The sequence below is a fragment of the Eubalaena glacialis genome, chromosome 3 (assembly GCF_028564815.1).
Source record: "Eubalaena glacialis isolate mEubGla1 chromosome 3, mEubGla1.1.hap2.+ XY, whole genome shotgun sequence".
Classification (NCBI taxonomy): Eukaryota; Metazoa; Chordata; class Mammalia; order Artiodactyla; family Balaenidae; genus Eubalaena; species Eubalaena glacialis.
In genome coordinates, this window is record NC_083718.1 from 87,164,249 (window position 1) to 87,184,938 (window position 20,690).

A 20,690-nucleotide genomic window follows, 5' to 3' on the forward strand; every position below is an offset into this window, starting at 1 on the left:
ATTAGAAATGTGTCGCACACAAGAGGCACACTTTTTTAGGTGAGGTTGGAGGGACTTTAAAAGTTTACAGAAAAAAAAAAATGTCTTGAGGGGCCACCAAGTGTGAGAGGAGGCATTCCAGGGAGGATTAATCACCAGTCGGGAAGGGAATTGTAGTAGATTCGAGCAGCCTGAGCATTAGACTGTTTGTGAAAGTAGTGAGAGATGAGACTTGAACAGGCAGAGTGCAGCTCCTGAAGAGCCTAGTAAACCACGTTAAGAACTCTGAACTTTATCCTGTAGGCTTTCATATGCATTTGAGTGTGCTCTCTCTGACTGAAGGGAGGAGGAAAGAGAGACGGGTAGACTGTTCAAGCACGAATTGCTGAGAATCTGAATTTAAAGGGCAGTGGAAATAGTGAAGACAGTTTTGTGAGTATTTTTGTGGAAGGGAATGCTTAAAATAAAAAAAAAATCGCTCCTCTCCCTGTGCCCTTTTCTAACGTAGAGGTGCGTTGGGATATTAGGCCTGGTTCCCTTTCTCCACGTTGCGGTGGGTCGTGCATCATCCACGTTCAGTCCTTTGCTCGGCACTACAATCTCCTCCCGTTTCCAAACTGCTCTCTTCAAATCCTTCTTTGTGCTCGGGTTTTTGGCTGCGGAATGGTGGGAGGAAGCAGAGGTAACTAAGTTGGCAAACGTCTCTGGATATAATCAAATCGTCGTCACCAGTGGTTACATGCGACAGTTGCTAAGAGGCGTGCACGCCGGGAGACTCCTGCGGCTGCGCTCCGGGGGGCGGGGCTGAGGCGGGGCTTGGGGTGGAGCCGCAGCCTGGAACTGCGGGGAGGGGCGGGGCGGAGCAGGGGGAGGAGTTTTAGCCGGAGCCCGGGTCTGGGGACTTGGAGTCACTTTTGCGATTGAGCAGGTCGGAGCTGGGGGTGGGTTCGGTTTGGGAGGGTTCGGTTTGAGACCAAGCCCAGGCAGAGACTGCAGGATTTTTGCCTGCGCAACGGCGGAGTGTGGCTGGGCCAGGGGCGGAGTTTTAAGCCCAGCCCTCGGATTCTTGCTTCTGATTGAACGGGGTGGGTCCTGGGGCGGGTCCCGGTTTGCTTTTGACAGCTCTCTTACACAGCTGCAGACGAGTCCGGTGGGTTCAGGAACTTGTGACCCCGCTCTCCGCGCCTCCCCGTCCCCCCGTGGCCCCGGCCCCGGCCATGAAGCGCATCTTCTCCTGCTCCAGCTCACAGGTGGCGGTATGTGCTACAATGTCTGGGAGGATGGGCATGGGGCTGGGGTCCAAGCCCTGTGGTGACAGAAGTCCTGAGTCCCATCTCCACGCACCGTCGCCTTTTCTCTTTATCGGTCTTTCTAGCTCTTCCGCTCCCGCAGTGCAGCCCTCCCGCCCTGCCTTCCTCAAGACCCTGTACCCCCCAAGGTCCTTTCCCTTGGCCCTTTCTTGTCCTCCAAGCATCTACACCCCCAACTTCTGATATGTTTCCGGCAGCCCCTGCCACGTCCCAAAGGCTCTGTTCTCTACTTCTTCTCTGTTTCCCAGTACTGAGCTACCTTCAAGCATCTGTCCTATCCCCAGCCCCTGCTCAGCCCCAAGCCCCTTTCTATCTCCCAAGTACTGCCCCACGCCCCATTTACCAGCCCTGCCTTGTCCTCACAAGCCTGCCCTCCTGTATGGCCCTATCCTGGCTCTCAGTCCAGCAAGTACTTCCAGCCCCGTGCCTTCCCCTAGCCCTTCCTCATAGAGTCTTCTCTGTCCTTGCCCCCATCTCACCCCATGCCACTTCCACTTCCATTCTCTCATCACCACCACTGGCTCTCAGACATCACTCCAAACCTCTTTCCAATCGGTGCTCTGACAGCAGCAGCCTTCTCCTGTTCTCCCCTTCAAGCTCTGCTCCTCTCTGTCCAATGGCTGTTCAACTCCCCGACCTCCTTCTGCCTGCTCTCTGCAGGTTAATCTTGCAGTCCGGCCTGGCCAGCCTGACAGGCTCTGCCAGAGGAGGACAGTTGCCTGGCTGCTCCCCAAGGAATGGGTAAATTGCCTGCAGAATCCACTCTGGCCAGTTCACTGCAGTGCCTGGTCATCACACTGGTTCTTGGGCCAGTCAAGGCCTTCTGCCTGCTTCTCCCCAGAATCTTCCTTCATTCTAGACCCTCACCCAGTTGTTTAGGGCCTATACTCTCTGCTTCCTTTGACTGAGCTGGGGAACGGTAATGGTGAGAGGCGAAGAGGATAAAATGGATTCACTCTGAGTGTGCCCAGTAGAAGTCATTGTCCTCCCCATGTCCTCCCAGAACAAAACACACGGAGGAAGACTACAGAAGGGAGTGGCTAAGGGAGGGTATAGCTTCTTCTCTGAAGATCTCTTACAGAGAGACCCCCTAGCTAGGGATGAAATTTTGCGTGGGGACTGGGATGACGGTTCATTTTTGAAGTGAAGTAGCCAACTACCTGTAGTAATATTGCTTAGCCTAACTTGACTTTGTGGTGTCATTCATTGAGCAAACGTGAGAAATGCTCAGCTCACTCTGCATGGGCAGGCGACAGAAGCCTGGAAGTGACCTACGAGGCAAGAGTAGGAACTCTGTTGAGGCCTGTTCTCGTCCCACTTAATGTTTGCTTCCCCACTTAGTTTCCACACATTAATCAACCAATCAAAAGGCATTTACTGGATGATTACTGGACTGAATGTCAATATTATGACATAGTATGAGTGTGTTTCATGTTTGGTAATTGCAATCATTGTTGCTTTTGTTGTGGTCATCCATGTACAATGCTTGGTGTCAGTCTATTTATCTCTTGTAAAAATAAAATACAGTGTGTGTGTGTGAAAAAAAAAAAAAAAAAAAGGCATTTACTGAATGACTAGTAAAGGTACCAGAAACTGAGGCTACCCAGAATGTCTTAACTCAGGATGATTTTCTTATTCACATGGACTCTTCCTTAGTTACTGAAAGTCCTCCACATTGCCCTGCCCTTTCAGGTTTGTGGAGTCTGCCTGCTCCTTAGGAATCGGGAAACTATCTCATTCTTCCTGATTCTCCAATTGTTGGTCAATGGCTACTTTCCAGGATGCTGGGATGAACAATGGGCTGGATGTTGGAATTTTAAAGCATTCCTCTGTCCTTCTTCATCCCAGCTCTACAGAGGTTTGGCCATGAAGAATTTCTACCCATTCTAAACTCTTCTTAGTACAAGATTATAGGTAGTAAATTAGGTGGATTTAGAACTACTTAGCTGGAAAGAAAACTGTTTCCTCAGTCAGGGTATGGATCCAACGAGATTGAAAATAGACCAGTTTAGGCTGTAAATTGTTTCCTCTTGAAACTTCCCCACACTTCTCATGATAAATTCCTCCACTCCCTGGGTGGCTAACCGCTCTGAACCAGTTTGTCAGAGAAATAGTGTGACAGCCTTCCTGACCACTCCCAAAGCCTGGCTTCCCAGTCATGGCAGAAGATTGCCCCTTTCCATCCCCGCTCCCACCCCTGGATCCAGATTGCACCCTCAGATTGAGATAAGGACTGAAGGATCTGTGATCATTTAAAAATTAATCTAAGTCATCCAGAATACGTATAGGAAGTTTAAGAAACAAACAAACAAAAGCCAGCTCCTATAATCTCATTTTGATTTAGTCAAGTAGAGGATACCTTTGAGGGTGTCTTACATAGGCAGCTTACTCTGCCTATGTAGGAAGTAAGTCAGAAAATAGCTTTAAACAGTAGGCACTGGATCAGCTTAGAGGAATGTCAATTGCATTTTAAAAATTGAGAGACAGCTCCTGGTTCCTCCAGGGCAGCATTTCCATTTCCATTCACCTGTCCTACAGAGGTAGCCATTCTCTCTGCTGTTTCTCTCTCTACTGTTGGTGGTCACAGACACACGACCAGAGATAAGGAGAGGCTGCAGTTACTTCTACAAAGCCATCCCCCCCCCAATCCTATGGGAGATACAAAGCTTATCCTTGTTTTGAGTCTGCTGATTAATTTGGTGATTGCTCCCTTGAGGCTGTGTTGGTTATCCTCTTTCCCAAGGTGCTGGGGTGAACAATAGACTGGATCTTGGAATTCGGAAGCAACCCCCTGTTCTTTTTTTTTTTTTTTTGGTATGTGCCATGTGGCCATGCGGGATCTTAGTTCCCCTACCAGGGATTGAACCCGTGCCCCCTGCATTGGGAGTGTAGAGTCTTAACCACTGGACTGCCAGGGAAGTTCCCCTCTGTTCTTCTTCACCCTAGCTCTGCGGAGGTTTGTCTGTGAAGAATTTCTACCTATTCTAAATTCTTCTTGGTATAACAAGATTATAGGAAGTAAATTGGGTGGATTTAGAACTATCTAGCTGGAAAGAGAATTACCTACCTTGCTAAGAAGCACCTTTACCATCTATACAGCTTGATTGGCATACATTACCCAATATGATCAAGATCCCTTCCTCCCACTCCCCTGGATGGAGAATTCTGAGCCCAGGAACATCCAAAATGTGCCAAGCAAGGCTAGGAAGGATGGGGATTAGGACTAACATTTATTGTGTACCTACTACGTGACAGACAGTGCTAGGTGCTTTATATAGTGTTATTTTATTAGCAAACTGAGGTTCAAAGAAGTTGTTACATGCCTCAATTCACAAGGATAGAAAGTGTTAGAATCAGGATTTTAAACAGAGAACTTCAGATTGAGGTCAGCTGATGGTGGTATCCTGTGGTGGAGGTGAAGTTCTAGCTGTCTGCTTTTTCTGAAGGTGATATGGCCCCCCAGGGGGCATTGGATAACGTGTTATTACATCTCAGTCTGTTGGTATGTGGAGCAGTCATTTTGCTTATTATGTCCTTTGAGAATTAACCTGTTTGGAGACTCTTCTCCTTGTACGGAGTAGTGTCTGAAGATGGGTGGCTTTACCCTGGAGGTGGTCTTAGACTGTTTATTTGAAAATAAGTAAACCTTCCATAGCTCCGTAGTAAATGGCCTGGTGGTGAGAACTAGAATAGGGCATCTGATGGCCTGGGTTCTAATCTCAATTTTACCACTATTTTGTGGTGTGACCCTGGACAGTTATCTAACCTCAGTGTGCTTCTGTTTCTTCTCTGTCAACTAGATAAAATAATATCAGCCCTAACTACTTTCCAGGGATGTTGAGAGGGTAATTGAAATAGCACTTAAAAGGGCTACGAGGAATTACCTCACGAGTATTACCTCAGAATCCATCTACCTTAGATAATTTTATGGTTTAGGCATTTAAAATCTTTCCTGTTCTCGATTAATAATTTGACCTGGCTATGTATCTGAAAATGAGTTTGCTTCCATAGACCCTTTTTTCCCCCACCTCCTCCTATAGCCTCTTCTTGTTGCAATTACACCTCATAAAATACAATGTGCCGCCACCAGTCCCACACTGCTTCCTGTTTTTTTATAAGGATGCCATACACTTGTATAGCTTTTTACAGTTTACAGAGAGATTTTATATACATTAGCTCATTTAATACTCACAGCATGATGAGTTAGTTATTATTTTCCACATTTTATGGATGAGGAAACAGATTAGAGGTGTTCAGTGGCTTACTATAGGTCACATAGCTGAAGTATGTGAATTACTGAAGTAGCTGAACCAGGCCGTGAACTTAGGCCTGCTGACAAATATTCACCTAGGGCCCTTTTCACCATTCCACAGATTTTTGCCTCCTTTCTTCCTTTCCTTTCCTTTCCTCTCTGGACCAAACCAGGCTTTTCCGTGCTTTCAGCTCTGGGTGTTTTTACACAGCTCTTTCATGTCCTGTGATACTTCAATTATTGTAATTACCCCACCACCTGAAAAAAGTCAAGCTAGCATGGTAGAACAATGCGTGCCCAGGTATGGCTGTTGTCTGGGACAGCTGCACCCTGCCAGGAAAATGAGGAGGGAGGGAATGGTGGAGGAGGGGAGCTGCCTCCTCAAGCCTAGCTAGAGACCTGTCTTTGCCTTTTGGTTGTTGTTGCCATGGAAGGGGAAGAAGGACTAGCCAGAGGGCATAGGTATGAGAAGGGAAAACGAAAACTGCGCTTCTGCTCCTAGTTTTGGGCCCCAAAGCCAATGGGTAGAGATGCTATGGATAGGTATTTGGACTCCTAGCTATGACCCAAAGCTAGGTGCCTTGATTTCTCAAATATCTGAGAACAAAGAAACAGAGGAGCATGGGGGTTGGGGCGTTGAGAGGCAAGGTGAACCCAGTCCGGAGTGGTCAGTTTGGTTCAGTTTGCTCCAGCAAGACCTAAAGAGCAAAAGGGAAAGGAGTCATGGCTATGATTGCTAGGAGGTTGTGCACCTAACAACAATAATCATAATGCTGATAAAAAGACATTTGAAATACTATGCATTCAGTCCTCAAAAATGATTTTTAATTCAGTAGTCCAAGCACCTTTTGGTCCAGGGCTGGCAATAACCGGCAGTAGTCCCCAGTGGCATATGAGTTGGTGACTATTTAACTGGCCCACCTAGAAGGACTAAATGATCTAGACTGAGTGACTTGTGGAACATTGAAAGGATCTCAGGGATGTCCCTTTTCCCTTGCTTGGCATCCTAACCATGTTCTTCTTTTCTTTCTCCACTCTACCCCCGCCTCTTATATTCACACAATCTGTGGCTCTGGACCAGGTGGAGAGATGGAACCGCCGTGATCAGAAGCTTCTGGAGGCAGTGCAGCGGGGGGACGTGGGATGTGTGGCTGCTCTGGCCTCCAAGAAATCTGCCCGACCCACCAAGCTAGACTCGAACGGCCAGTCCCCGTAAGTAAGCCTTCTTGATCCCCACCCTTGGTATGTGGTTCTCTTTAAAAACCCCAAACCCCAATATGATGTAAGACCAAGAAATGCCTACAACGTCAGAGCCCTTTTTTGTCTTAATTAGCAAGTATATCAATAAATCTTCGCTACATATCAAGTGCTGCACAAAATGGGGGAAGAAGATATTGTCCCTGAGGTCCACACACCTCACGACCCACATCAACAAAATTGACCAAAAAAGGACACAAAGCCCATGAAACAAACGGAAAACTGAAACATACACTAAATAGAGTATTTCTTCATTGTACAAATAGGAGGGTGTGTATGCTTGAGAAATTAGGAGTGCAGTGGTGGCCATGAGAGTCATGTGGCTGGAAGGAGTGATTAGGACAAGAGGGATATTAGCCCTTGTCTCTTCCCAAGTCAGCCTGCAAATGTCCAGCCCTCTGCTCTGGCCCACTCTGTGACACTTCCAGTCTGCTAAGTGTCCTGTGCTGAGTTACAGGTAATTATGTGTTCCCTGGACACCCCTGCAGTACTCTGAGATTGCTTGAGACCTGTAGCTCTTATTTCTACCTTTGCTCCCAGCCTCCTCTGAAGTTTTAATGGTAGGCCATTTATATAGGCTTCTCTTTCTCAGAAAGTCAGGCTACGGGAGCTTCCCTCTCTGCTTTTGGGATTGGCTTCGGGGTGACGGAGCTTAGTAGGCAGTGCTTATTAAGGTTCTCCCATTCCTCATCCCCTGGTCCCTTCATCCTTCTGCCTCTCGGCGTTGATTCTGGCAGGTTTCATCTGGCAGCCTCCAAAGGCCTGACAGAATGTCTGACTATACTACTTGCAAACGGGGCTGACATCAACAGCAAGAATGAGGATGGTGAGTTAGACTAAAGCACTGGGTCATGCTGCTTGCTTTTCCCTTTACAGCAGCAGTCGGGGGGCGGGGGGCCAGTGCTGGGTCCTGCTGGAGGTTCCAACTGTAGCCCTCCTGCTTCTCTCCTCATAAGTTCTGGCCAGTCTCCTTCCAGGGGTTCCGCTCCCTGCAAGCTGGGCCTACCTCACCCCCATTCCCACCTCCACCGCAGGTACCAGGCACTTGGGGAACAGGAATTTCTGGCTCCATGTGGCTGAGAGCCTCTCTCTCTAATCTCCCTCTGATTATCTGTGCGTCTCTTGCCTTCCCTCCCTGTGAGTCATTGGTATGCATGGGGCCACCCACCCTCCCTCTCCCCTTCTTTTGCTTTCCAGGGAGCACCGCCCTGCACTCAGCCACTATTTCCTGCCAGCCACAATGTGTCAAGGTCCTGCTGCAGGTAAGAGCAACCCCTGATACTACTCCTGTGAAAGGAAGAAGAGGACCCAGAGACTCCTTACTCTGTCTTGTACTCACCAGCAATATTTGGTCAAATGTACCCCTCTCATCCCCAATAAGAGAGCTAGTAATCACTTATTCATTAGTTCACCAACATTTATTTAACACCTGCTATGTGCAGGCACCCTGCTTAATGCTGCCCTTGAGGGCATGTCATAAAGCAGCGTTGCCAGGGACTGACTGCCAGTCAGTCAATATGCATGTATTGAGCTCAGCCACTGGCAGAGGCACTGCAGAGACTAGCTGCTGTGATGCTGGGCAGGTGGAAGGATGGCAGAGGTGTTCACATTAAACCCAACGCCTGCTATCTGTTTTGAGGAGTTTGTGGTGTAGGAGTACAAAGAGAAATATACATGTGAAATGACAGGTGGACAATTCAGAAATAAGTCTCCCGAAGTTCAAAGGCACAGTTCAACAGGCCATTGTGCAAATGGATGTTCTGCTTTGTTCTTCCTGGCCCTTTCCAAATTTCCCAGTTATGATCCTAAAATACCAGACATAGACTCAGGTGTCATTTTCCCTAACATGTTTATCTACCTATAATCTGATTTTTCTTAGGCCCTAGGTTTATGAACCAGGGCTGAAATTCAAGGCTGCCTATCATCTGCAAGGAATAAATTGGACTTGCCTAGTAGTTGGCCAAAGTCACGGTCCTCCTGCCCCTCTCCACAGTACTGTGAAAGCTGGTGACCCAACAGGGGGTTTGGGATGAGAATGTTGACACCACGCTCCATGCTGCTTCCCTTTGTGGCTCTTTGCAGCATGGTGCCAATGAAGATGCTGTAGATGTGGAAAATCGTAGTCCACTGCACTGGGCAGGTGTGTGCCAGGGGACTGGTGGGAAACAGGGCTGCAGGGACCAGAGGGTGGGGAGGGAGCGGGGGATAACGTTTGGTGGGAAGGGCAGGCCAGAGCTGACTGCTGAAATGGTCGGAGGGGATGCTGCCTCATGGTCTGACTAGGTGTCCTTCCTGCTTCCCCTTAACCCGATCATCCCGCAACCCTCCGTAGCCTTCTCTGGCTGTGCCTCAAGTGTGCTCCTCCTGTGTGATCACGAAGCCTTCCTGGATGTCCTGGATAACGTGAGTGTCAGCTGGGCAGCTGGGCAGGGCCCTACATGGGGAGGCTGCTGCTTTCTCTGAACTTAATTAGCCAAGTTCCATGACCAGGGGTTGTGTAGCACCACCTCCTCTTCCTTCTCCCCATGCCCCTCCTCCTCTTCCACACAGAGAGGTTAAGGCTTATCTTCTGGAGAGCTTCTAACCCTCTGAGAAGGAGTATTTAGCCCCAGCATTGGGGCTTTTTCCTGGAGAGGTGCGGGAACAGGGGAGTTGGTTGCATTGTGTCAAAGCCCTGGTTCCCCCGGCTCCTCGTGAACCCCCTTCCCACAATCTGTGCAGGATGGACGTACACCCCTGATGATTGCATCGCTGGGTGGTCACACAGCTATCTGCTCACAGCTACTGCAGAGAGGCGCCCGGGTTAATGTCACTGACAAGAATGACAAGTGAGCCTTCCCCGTCTTCCCACCCCAATTCCCGACCCTGACCAATCTAGAAAGGAGCCACTGGGCAAAGTGTGTGTGTGTGTGTGTGTGTATTGGGGAAGAAGGCAGGTTGGTCTCTGTTTTCTTGGGAACCTCTCTCCTTCTCAGTGGTGGTTCAGAAGAGCACTGCTTGTTGCTTCACTGTTTTCCTCTTGGTAAGTTGAGAACGTTTTCCTTATACTTTCCTATTCTGTTGCTGACACTGCCATCTTCCTAGCATAGGTGACTCTGGAAGTAGAATCAATACCTCTGGATCCACTAGTTTAATTTACTGGTTTTCGGACTATCTTCTAAGCAATGGAATACTTTTTCCCCAGTAAAGAATTTATGCAGAACCTCAGTATATAAAACAGATGGAAGTGGAGCCCTTCCAATTGGCCCCCTGCTTTCTGATGCTACAGCTCCAAGGAATGACATTTGAAAAGTTCTGGTCTGGCCTCATGCTTTGTCACTGGCTGGTGTTGGTCTGTGGTTCTCCTGACCACACTGAGTGAGAGCTGACCTTGTGAGTGGATTTTTTGAAACCAGGACTCCTGGATTCCATGAGAAAAGCTTATGCTCAGATTTGTCCCAACCCATAGATCGGCTCTGATCCTGGCCTGTGAAAAAGGCAGCACTGAGGTGGCTGAACTGCTCCTGAGCTATGGAGCAGATGCAGGGGCGGTGGACAGCACGGGGCATGATGCTTTGCATTATGCTCTACGCACACAAGACAAGATGCTGTGGAGGCTGCTGCGGCAGGCCCTGAACCGGCAGGGGCGGGGAGGTAAAGCCAATACCCTTTTGTAACTTCAAGATGCTCCTCGATAGCCTTAGAATCAGAGAAGTGTCTTAGAATCCCATTTGTTTCCATGGAAATAATAATTGTCACTTTAGTTGAGAGTTTACTTATTTATTGCTGCTGCTCTGAGATGACACCAGATTCCCAAAAGCACGGTCACAAAATTCTTCAAAGCAGCCTTGTCTCTCACTGAAGGCAACTCTGGCTAGTACTATTGCTAGCATTTATGAGTTGCAATTGTACATCTATTTATGTGATTTGATGGTCAATCTCTCTCTCTCTCCCCTACTAGACTGTAACCCCCTCAGATGACAGGCCATCTCTGTTTTGCTCACCATTGAGGTCCTGGTGCCTATAACAGTGCCTGGCACAGTGTCCAATAAATAAGTGAGTGAATGAAATGAATGAGCTGGCATATCTCTGAGATAGGAAACGAAGGTTGCTGGACAGCTAGGGATCCATCGAATAGGGGTGGCTTTCCCTATTCGACATGTGTGGTAAAGGATTAACACTGAGGGGCCACTCCTTTCAGAGAAAGTCTGAAGGCAGAGTGTGGGCTAGAAGCACGTGGGCCCTGTCTCCTCTCTCATTTTCCCCATGTCTTTTCATATAGGTCAGGGGTTAGTTCAACACCCAGATCTTGCATCCCAGGTAAGACCCTAAGTGCCTTCTCCTTTTGCTTCTGACCCACCCCAGGCTTTCCCGCTGGGATATCTCCCAGGCAGTGATCACCGGGGCATCGAGACAGTCTAAGAGAAGAAAGGCCCTCTTGGGCTAGCTGCCCGGGTTTACTTCACTGTTGCTTTTTCTCCATAGGCCTCTCCATCTGAGCCTCAGGTGGGTTCTCCACCTAAGAGCCCATGGAGAGCAGAGCCTGAGGAGGAGCAGGAGGAAGAAGAGGATGAAGATCCATGTTCAGAGGAGTGGAAGTGGAAGTATGAAGAGGAGCAGAGGAAAGTTTCCCAGTTGGAGCAGGAGCTGCTGCGAAATACGGAAGTGTGTAAGGCTCAATCTGCAGCTTATCTGGGCCTGGAGAACCAGATTCAAGAACAGGTTCGGGAGCTGGGGCTCCTCCTATCGCAAGAGCCCGGAGCTCCAGGAGACCAGGGCTCTAGTCTCCGGCCTGGAGGAGGTGGCATGGAGCAGGGTCGTACCCTCGACCTGCTGGCTAAGTGCATACAAGAGCTAAAGAAGCAGCAACAGGCAGCAGCCACAGCTGCAGCAAAGCCAGTAGTAGCTTCCAAGAAGGCTGAACATTCAGCTGGAGGGGTGATCCAGTATGAAGCCCATGGAAGGTCCCAACCGGAAGAACAGGAGCCACCCCAGAGCCCAAGGTCTGAGACCACTGGGAAATCCACAGGACAGCAACCGACCACCAATGGTGGGCAGGCCCTTGGCCCTGATCATACTGACCAGCTGCATGCTGGCCAGAAGGCGAGGCCCCAGGCCCCAGGGGCTGAACCAACAGGCACAGTGGCTGAACCAGTGCGCACAGCAGCCATGAACCAGCTCCTGCTACAGCTGAGGGAGGAGCTGGCTGCCGTGTGGCGAGAAAAGGATGCAGCCCGGGGGGCTTTATCAAGACCAGACCTGGAGGGAGCTCTGGGGACGTCCCGGGCTGAGGCTGCAGCAGCAGCCTGGGAGAAGATGGAGGCCAGGCTGGAGCGGGTGCTGGTGAGGCTGGATTGGGCAAAAGCAGGATTGCAGATGAAACCTGAGGCCCCTGCCCAGGAGCCCAGAGAGGGAGCCCCAAAGGCAGGCCCAGGGGCCATCACCAAAGAGGGTGAAGGGAAGGAGGAAGGGGCTCCTGGGGCCTGGGGAGAGCCTCTAGGGGTCTCTGGAGGGGAACAGATGCCAGGAGGGGGCCTGGCGGAGGGACAGCTGGAGAAGGAGGTGTCAGCACTGAGGCTGAGCAACAGTAACTTGCTGGAGGAGTTGGGGGAGCTGGGCCGGGAGCGGCGGCGGTTGCAGGGGGAGCTGCCGTCCCTGAGCCAGCGGCTACAGCGGGAGTGCATGCCCAAGCCAGAGGCGCAGGTCCAGCTACAGCAGTTGCGGTGGAGCGTGGGGCTGCTGACAGATGAACTGGCCCTGGAGAAGGAGGCCACCGAGAAGTTGCGGAAGCGCCTGGCCTCCCAGAGCAGAGGCCTCCGGGGACTGTGGGACTGCCTGCCCCCAGACCTGGTGGGCAGGGGGAGTGCACGGTGCCCAGCGGCCGAGCCCCTGGAGGAGCTGCAGGCCTGCGTCAGCGCCCTGGTGGCCAGGCACCGTGAGGCCCAGCAGGTGCTGGCTCGGCTAGAAGAGGAAAACCAGCAGCTGCGGGGCTCCCCTGCCCAACGTGGGGAACCGGGCACCTCCTCAGAGGCCTCAGCGTCCCTCCAAGTTGAAGCTCTGGAGCAAGACCTGGGGAAGCTGGAGGAAGAGCTGCGGGCGGTTCAGGCCACGATGAGCAGGAAGAGCCAGGAGATCGGGAAGCTGAAGCAGCTGCTCTACCAAGCCACGGAGGAGGTGGCTGAGCTCAGGGCCCGGGAGGCGGCCAGTCTGCGGCAGCACGAGAAAACTCGGGGCTCACTGGTGGCCCAGGCCCAGGCTTGGGGCCGGGAGCTAAAGGCCCTGCTGGAAAAGTATAACACGGCCTGCCGGGAGATGGGTCGGCTGCGGGAGGCGGTGGCCGAGGAGCGGCGCAGGAGCGGGGACCTGGGCGCGCGCGCGGCGGAGCAGGAGCGCCAGGCCAGCGAGCTGCGCGTGCGCTCCGAGCAGTTGGAGAAAACGGCGGAGCTGCTGAAAGAGAAGGTGGAGCATCTCATCGGGGCCGGCCGGGACAAGGAGGCCAAGGTGAGCAGACCAGGCCGCCGAAGGGAGCGTCAGGGCAGGTTTCTGTGTGTTTAGGGTTGGCTGACCGGAATCTATCTTTGGTTCGTCCGATTAATACCCCAAACGGAACACCAGTCATTTGCAAGGACCGCACTCTGTTCTCCTGGGTCTGAGGGGGTCTGGGATTGAGATTGGAGGTGAGGTAAGTTATAAATACAAGAGAGAAGGGGGGCTTAGGTATTAAAATTTGGGACGCAGGGTTCAGAAGCAGTGTGGTCAGGGCTACCACCGTTGGGGTACTATGGTTCAATCGGCATTTTGACTTAGGTAGTGTATTAGCCTGCGAAGACAGCGGATGCTGTGGTGAGTCGCTGTGGTTTTGCTAGGGTTCTGAGGAGGTGCCTGGGGTAGGGGTTGCTGACGGGTTAAGAGAAGTAGACTAGACTGTAGTCCCTTTCTCCCCTCCCACTTCAGTCAGAGTGGGCTCTACAAAAGATTTCCATTGGCAAAGAGGGTGCCAATGCAGAGAAAAACAAAAGTTTGAAAACCATTGTGTTAGATACCCGAGTTTCCTAATGATTGCTCCAAAAGTGAATATAAGTCTATAGGCTTCCAACAGACATGTTTTACAAATTCGAAAACATCAATTTACAAATGAATTTAGTAATTGTAGAACTACCTGTGCAGTGAGTGAATTCAGACTTATCAAAGTTTGTGTACATGATCAAATTTAGAAGGATTAAAAAATATAAGGAGTATACATTTTACGGACTATAAAGGACATAAAAATAGAAGGAACGTTATACAGAATAGGAATCAGTGTGGGGTGGGGCTAATTAAAGAAAGGAATTTTCTGTTGGTGTTGAAGGGGAAGATAAAAGTAGACAAATGAGCAAAAGAAAATAGTGTAGTGGGCTCCGAACTGAGGTTGTCTGCATTTGAATTTCAATTTCAAAACGAACTGATTGGGAATTCCCTGGCGGTCCAGTGGTTAGGACTCCTGGCTTCCACTGCGGGCGGCCTGGGTTTGATCCCTGGCTGGGGAACTGAGATCCCACAAGCTGCACGGTGTGGCCCCCCCCAAAAAAACAAACAAACAAAAAATGATTGATCTTGGGTGAGTTATCTAAGCCTCAGTTTTCTCATTTATAAAATGCGGATAATAACAGAGTTGTGAGAATTACATTAAATAAGACATTATATTTAAAATAGGACAATTTTTGGCAAATGGCTAGTACTCAGTAGAAATTAGCTAGTTTTATTATTCCTACTACCACTATTCCTATTACTGCTGGTTATCATTAACTGCATTTGTACCTCAGTCTCACAAACCACAGAAACTCATCTCCATTTCCCTCAGTGGTCAGTAGGCCAAAGTAGGTCAGGATCCAGTACAGAGTTAAGAGTGTGGCCCATGAATTCAAAGAGATCTTGGTTCAAATTATGATTTCATCACTTATTAGCTGTATGATTTTGACAAATTACTTAACTCAGGCACCTTATCTACAAAATGTGAATAATAATACTTCTCTCAGAGAAGGATTGTTCTTCTCAGAACAGAAGAAGAGCTGTTTTGAGTATTAAGTGAGACAATGTGTGTAAAAGTATCTGGCAGGCATTAAATACCCAATAAAAGGAAACTCACCTTGACTTTGGGTGGTATTGGGGTGGGAAATGACTGGGGCCTCATTGGTTCCTTTTCTTTCCTTTTGACCTCAGATCAAGGAATTGTTGAAGAAGTTGGAGCAGCTTTCAGAGGAGATTCTAGCAGTTCGGGGAGAAAATGCTCACCTTGCCCGACAGCTGCAAGTATGTCTGGCCCTCAGGGGAATGGACACTGCTAGAGAAGAGGGTGCACAGTGGAAGTGATGTACCTGTGGGAGAGATTCTGGGGATTCCAGAGGCCTGGCCAGGCAGTGGTCTAGGCTGAGCCAGTGATGGGCCAAAGGAGCCTACCTGGCACAGCTGAGCACTTCACTTCATTGTTCCTCATGCTTGGGGGATGAGGGTGAGTGTGAGAGGCTGGGCACATGACCTCCCATTGATGCTCACTCCCAGGATTCCCAGAAGAACCACAAAGAGATCATCTCCACCTATAGGAATCATCTGCTGAATGCTGCTCAGGTGAGCCTGGGGGCAGGTAGAGGCAGAGAGCTGGCCAGGGGGCATTGCATTTGGCATCCCTTCTCTTACCTGCACAGACTCGTCTCTCAGGAAGCTGGACTTTAGATGTCCCAGTACCAGGTTTCTGGATCTCATTAGGCAGATTGAGAGAAGTTATGCATGAATGTGAGGGGGAGAGGTGCTTGCCTCTCCTTTTCAATTCCCTGATTGACTGTAAGGCTTTTGCCTGTCCCCTATGCCCCTTCTCAGTGTCCTCCTGAGCCAGCTTATCCCTCGCCAAGGAAGAAGAGGTGGGTGGCTTGCTCCTTTATTAGGAATAATAATAACTACAAAGAATCGAACACTTATTGTGTACCCTGTGCTTTGCTCCATATTCACAGTTGTAACCGTCACAGCAGTTTTAAAAAGTCAGCTTGATTATCTTCCTTGTAAAGATTAGGAAACAGCTATTGAGAAGTTAAGTAGTATAAGTGAGGGCACGTAGTTAGTAAGTAGCATCCTACTCTACCATAGAAACTCTCCCTTTCCTGTCTCTCTCATTTCCTTTTCTTCATCTCCTTTTGTTTCTTTCATGCTGCCTACAGGGCTACATGGAACAGGGTGTGTACAATATCCTACTGCGAATCCTCAGCATCCAGGAGGAGTGAGGCATCCTGTGCCCTGAAGAATATGGGATCTCTCTGTTGTGAGTTGTGGTTTGAGGGTGATGAGGGAAGGAGCTTGGGAGAAAGGAGGCTCAAGGATAGAAACTGGAGTCTCCTCTTGCCCCATGTGGTAGCTGACACTAGGGAGTCCTGTGGGACATAGAGCGTTTGAGCTGAGGTCAATTGAGAAGACATGATATGGGGAATCACTGGGTGGAGTCAGGAATCAGTGAGCACGTAGACTGAAGGGGTCTGACTTATGAGATGGAGACAGAAAAGAGGAGTTGAGTGACTCTCCTAAGGTCTGCGGTAGAGAGATATCAGTGAAAGATGAGTGATGGTGGGATAGTGGTGCACAGTTGTTTCCTAGTGTGGGACTCTACAGATTCCAGAATCTCTCCTTCACTCCCACACCACTGATTCAAAGTGTAGTCATCCTCCAGCCTTCTCCCTGCGCCTATGCAGGCAGCCATCTTCTCCAGTCCAGATAGATGAGGATCATCTTTAGCATCTTGGCACGGGTGGGAGGAGACTGAGGGTACAGAAGTGTGCATTTCATCCTTGAATTTCTTCTTTCAGGGAATAGAGCATCCCTGGTTGCCAGAGCCTCCAACAGGCTGTGGTGGGTGGTGGGTTGGCCACTACGGGTGTGTGGGTGGGACTTCACCTGACGTTATGGACCCCAGACCTGAGAACCTGAACCCTGGAATCAGCATGGATGAGATCAGAGGAGGTGTGGATGGAAGCCAGCTCTGTGGAGAATAAAGCAGGAGGCAGGATGATGTTGGGTGTCATTGTTTTTACTGCCTAAAGGGGCATGGGGGAAGGAATCTTTTTCATTCCTTTTTGATCACAAATGGCCCCATAAGTTAGCTGCTTTCAAACTTTGATTATGATCCATAGTAACAAATACATTTTACATCCTGTGTGTACATACCTGAAATAATATTTACCCTTACTATTTCTATTCTGTTCTATATTCCATCAAAAAATATTGGTTACAATACATCCACTAATGGGTCAAGACCCAGTTTGAAAAACAGCATTCTCACAGTTTGAAAAACAGCCCTCTGTAAAAATGGAGATTGACATTCTTCCTTTCTCTTTCTCAAATCTGCTTCTTACTGACTGACATACCTCTAATCTTTTTTCTCTACCTTGGGACTCCTCAGTCCACTATCTTTTTTAAGAAGGATAGATGTAGAGTCCTAGATTTTCTTCAAGATGTACAATCTAAAATATTCTATCATGTGTTAAACCATGTGTCTAGATTTGAGGTGCATGGTCTTATGTAGTCAGTGTTCTTTGCCCCAGGTGCAAAGAGGGATGAAAAGTCTGATCCCTGGAAGAGGGAAGAAGGGATACTCAGCTTTGGCTTCTTCCCCCCAGTTCTGTTCTCAGACTGAAAAAATGTATCTCTTTGGGCCACTTCCCCTGGGTCTCCTCCCCTTCCTGCCCCTCCACCAGCCAGACTGCTAGGTGAGAGTGAGGCAAGTGAGTTCCTCCAAAATCTGGAATTGCGGTTTGGTGGCTGCCACACTGATCCCTCCCAGTTCCTTCTCACAGCCCGCCCCCTGCTGGGTTATGCTGGGTCAGGCGGCAGCGGTTTGGCAGTAGAGACTGACTGGGCTGAGAGAAGAGTGGGGAGGGGCCGTCGTGGAAGACAGGGGGCCACTGGAGGGCTGCAGAGCCTCGCTCCAGGGTCTGGCCAGGAAAAGAGCAGCTATGTAGATTAGGTCCTAAAGAAGATGAGGGTCAGCTTCGGGGTTTATGTGGATGGGCACAAGACTGCTTTAAGGTTGGGAGAATGAAGAGAGGAGGAATTGATGGGGAAAAAGAAGGGTGCAGCTGCCAGAAGAGCATCAAAATGTCCAAGTCATTTCTATTAAGGGGAACAGAACCTCTCTTTTCCTTTCTACCCTTAGAGTTACCAAAGAATAGAAAAGGACTGTTACATTCCTTATTATATATGCAGTGTGGGGTGGGAAGAATGAAGAAACTGCTGAGAGAAGGGTCCAGAGAGGGGGAGATCATTTTGCTAAGTTCAAGTATGAGTCAGGAAACAGCTCTGGTAATGGAAGCCAGGCCCTTGGCTTCCTCTGGAGCTCCTGGAAGCTGATCCCAGGATGGCTGAGCTGTGGGAATGGTCAGTGATGTTAATGATAACACAGAAGTGGAGCCTTCTCCAGCCCCTGGTCTTCCTAAACAATCTCCCTCTATACAACCCCATAAACTGTTACCCCAACACCCCCAAGCCCTGAAATTTTCCTTGATTTCATAAATAAATCTTTCTTTCTCAAAGTAACTCTAGTCTTAATGTTCCCCTCTTTCCTCCTGGGCTGTCTCTTCAGTCGGACTTCAGTAGGGACTTACTACTCCTGCTTCACTTCCCCTTCGTGCTCCAGGCTTCAGATGTGAGTGCATGCGTGAGAGTAGGTGAAGCTCGGTGAGCCATGATGGGGTTCAGACCATGTTTTTGAATGCCCTCGATCTGAAACTTGGTTCTGATTTGCAGTTTCCCTCCTTTGTCTGGTAACATTACTTTTTTTTTTTTTTTTTTTAAATAAATTTATTTATTATTTATTTATTTATTTATTTTTGGCTGTGTTGGGTCTTCGTTTCTGTGCGAGGGCTTTCTCCAGTTGCGGCGAGCGGGGGCCACTCTTCATCGCGGTGCGCGGGCCTCTGACTATCGCGGCCTCTCCCGTTGCGGAGCACAGGCTCCAGATGCGCAGGCTCAGTAGTTGTGGCTCACGGGCTTAGTTGCTCCGTGGCATGTGGGATCTTCCCAGACCAGGGCTCGAACCCGTGTCCCCTGCATTGGCAGGCAGATTCTTAACCACTGCGCCACCAGGGAAGCCCACATTACTTTATTAAACTGATATTTAAAGGGCCTACTAAGTGCCAGGCACTGGGGATAGAGAGAGCTTGCAGGCAGGATCAGACTCAGGTGCCCTGGTTCCTAGTTTTATGTTATCCTGTAGGGATGCTAGAACTTATAACTGCAATTAACTCTTTTTTTTTTCTTGTGAATTTGTTTTTATTGGGATATAGGGGATGGGTTGCGAAATATCTCCGTGGGTTATGCCCCATCAGGGAAATGTCCATTCTAATCTCCCTGGAATAGCTTTTGGAACTTTTTCTTGGAGCTTCTGCTCTTGCTATCAGCAGCCTCTTTAGGTCCACTGCTGAGCGGCTCCTCCTTGGAAGAGAATTTCCTCTTTTTCTTGGGGACTCAAATTAACTATTAAAGGAGATCCCTCCTTTATGAAGTCACTAGGAATCAAGGTGAGGTTGATTTTTTTTTCTTTACATTTTTACAGCTTTATTTGGGTATAACTGACATACAATAAGCTGCATGTAAAGGGTACAGTTTGATAAATTTTGACATATGTATACACCCATAAAACCATCACACCGTCAAGATGATGAACATCTCCATCACTCCCAAAGAGTTCCCCCATCTCTCTCTTTTTTTTTTTTAAATCCTCCCTCTTCTCCTTCCCCTGAAACCACTGAAAATTCTAGAAGATACAAACTAGTCCATAGTAACTTTTGATATAGAGGACTTAACAGAACAAAAAATGAGCTCAGGGCCTGATGAAGATTCAAGTGTTGGAGGGAGCAGTTGGAATTTAGAACCAAATACCGGAGCTTGAGGTTCCACCATTGCTGGCAGCAGAGCAGCAAGAAAAGAACCTGAGTGTCAGGAGAGGGCAGACATCCTCCCTAGGGACAAAATCCACAAAGTAGTTGGGTATGGTCCAGTTCAACAGGTACCTGGGGATGTTGGTATGCTGGCACCTTCAGTCTTACAGTTGTGGGGTCTCATGGGAAGGATTATACTGAAGGTTTAAGCTAAATGAGAGGATTACTCATATAATTTATTAAAGCACTCTTTTTGTATGCCAATTATTGGTTTAACCATCTTGCTGCTGCTAGACTGAGAACTCCTGCAAGGATTTTATGTCCTCACCACCTAACAATCTTTGAACAGCATTCAAATATTTATTGAACAAATGACATTATCACTTAGGTCCCAGCCGACTAAGTATAAAATGCTATGAATTTTTCCAGTACCTAGTTTGGGTAAACTGCTCTCACGTTGGTACTTTCAAGGGACCTGCCTGCGAGTGATTAGCTTAGTTGAGAATGGGGCCTCTGGAAGGTCTACGGCTTTGGAGGAAGGAGAGCAGGCAGTTCAGAGTGGCAGAAAGGTGCCCTTTTTGGGTGAGAAAACCTCCCCTCTGTTCCCTTTCAGCTACTCCAAAGCTGTGGGGTCTCTGATGACAGTGTATCTGAGGTAGGGGGTAGGGGACCACAGGCAAAGTTAGGGTTTAGGTACAGTTTGGATTTTAGCAGCCCATGTTTTCTTACCCTTAGGGAGAGAGACTCTAAGTAGGAACCTCTTTATGCGATCAGATTGCTGTTCCACACCGTCGTATTTGCAGCATTCTTCCACCCCAAGCGCATACACGAGTTTGCAAGGGTCACAGCAGTAGTGAGACATGGGAGATACAAGAACTTCTCTCCTGATCCACTCACTAGACGAGTTAATCTCTCCCGGCCGGGCTCTGAGTCCCTGCCCCTCCCGTCTCAGGCTCCGCCCCCTCCCCACTTCTCCCGCGGTCCTGGCGGGCTTACCCAGGAGGGGGGCGGCCCCAG

General features: G+C 49.1%; 1 protein-coding gene across 1 annotated transcript; it reads left to right on the forward strand.

Annotated features, from left to right (window-relative positions):
- The first annotated feature begins 1,161 nt into the window (after positions 1 to 1,161).
- ANKRD35 (ankyrin repeat domain 35) lies at positions 1,162 to 16,798 on the forward strand. The gene is made up of 14 exons (XM_061186075.1): positions 1,162 to 1,235; positions 6,623 to 6,753; positions 7,536 to 7,624; positions 7,996 to 8,060; positions 8,881 to 8,938; positions 9,131 to 9,201; positions 9,520 to 9,626; positions 10,247 to 10,431; positions 11,060 to 11,097; positions 11,263 to 13,278; positions 14,977 to 15,066; positions 15,316 to 15,381; positions 15,966 to 16,066; positions 16,605 to 16,798. Exons 1-13 carry the CDS (start codon positions 1,197 to 1,199, stop codon positions 16,026 to 16,028), a joined length of 3,018 nt encoding a protein of 1,005 aa, XP_061042058.1. The 5' UTR covers positions 1,162 to 1,196; the 3' UTR covers positions 16,029 to 16,066; positions 16,605 to 16,798.
- The last annotated feature ends 3,892 nt before the right edge of the window (positions 16,799 to 20,690 follow it).

Coding starts and splice junctions, on each gene's coding strand:
- ANKRD35 (XM_061186075.1), top strand. CDS start 1,197: ATGAAGCGCATCTTCTCCTGCTCCAGCTCACAGGTGGCG. Junction 7,625..7,995: donor CAACAGCAAGAATGAGGATG/GTGAGTTAGACT, acceptor TTTGCTTTCCAG/GGAGCACCGCCCTGCACTCA. Junction 9,202..9,519: donor TCCTGGATGTCCTGGATAAC/GTGAGTGTCAGC, acceptor CAATCTGTGCAG/GATGGACGTACACCCCTGAT.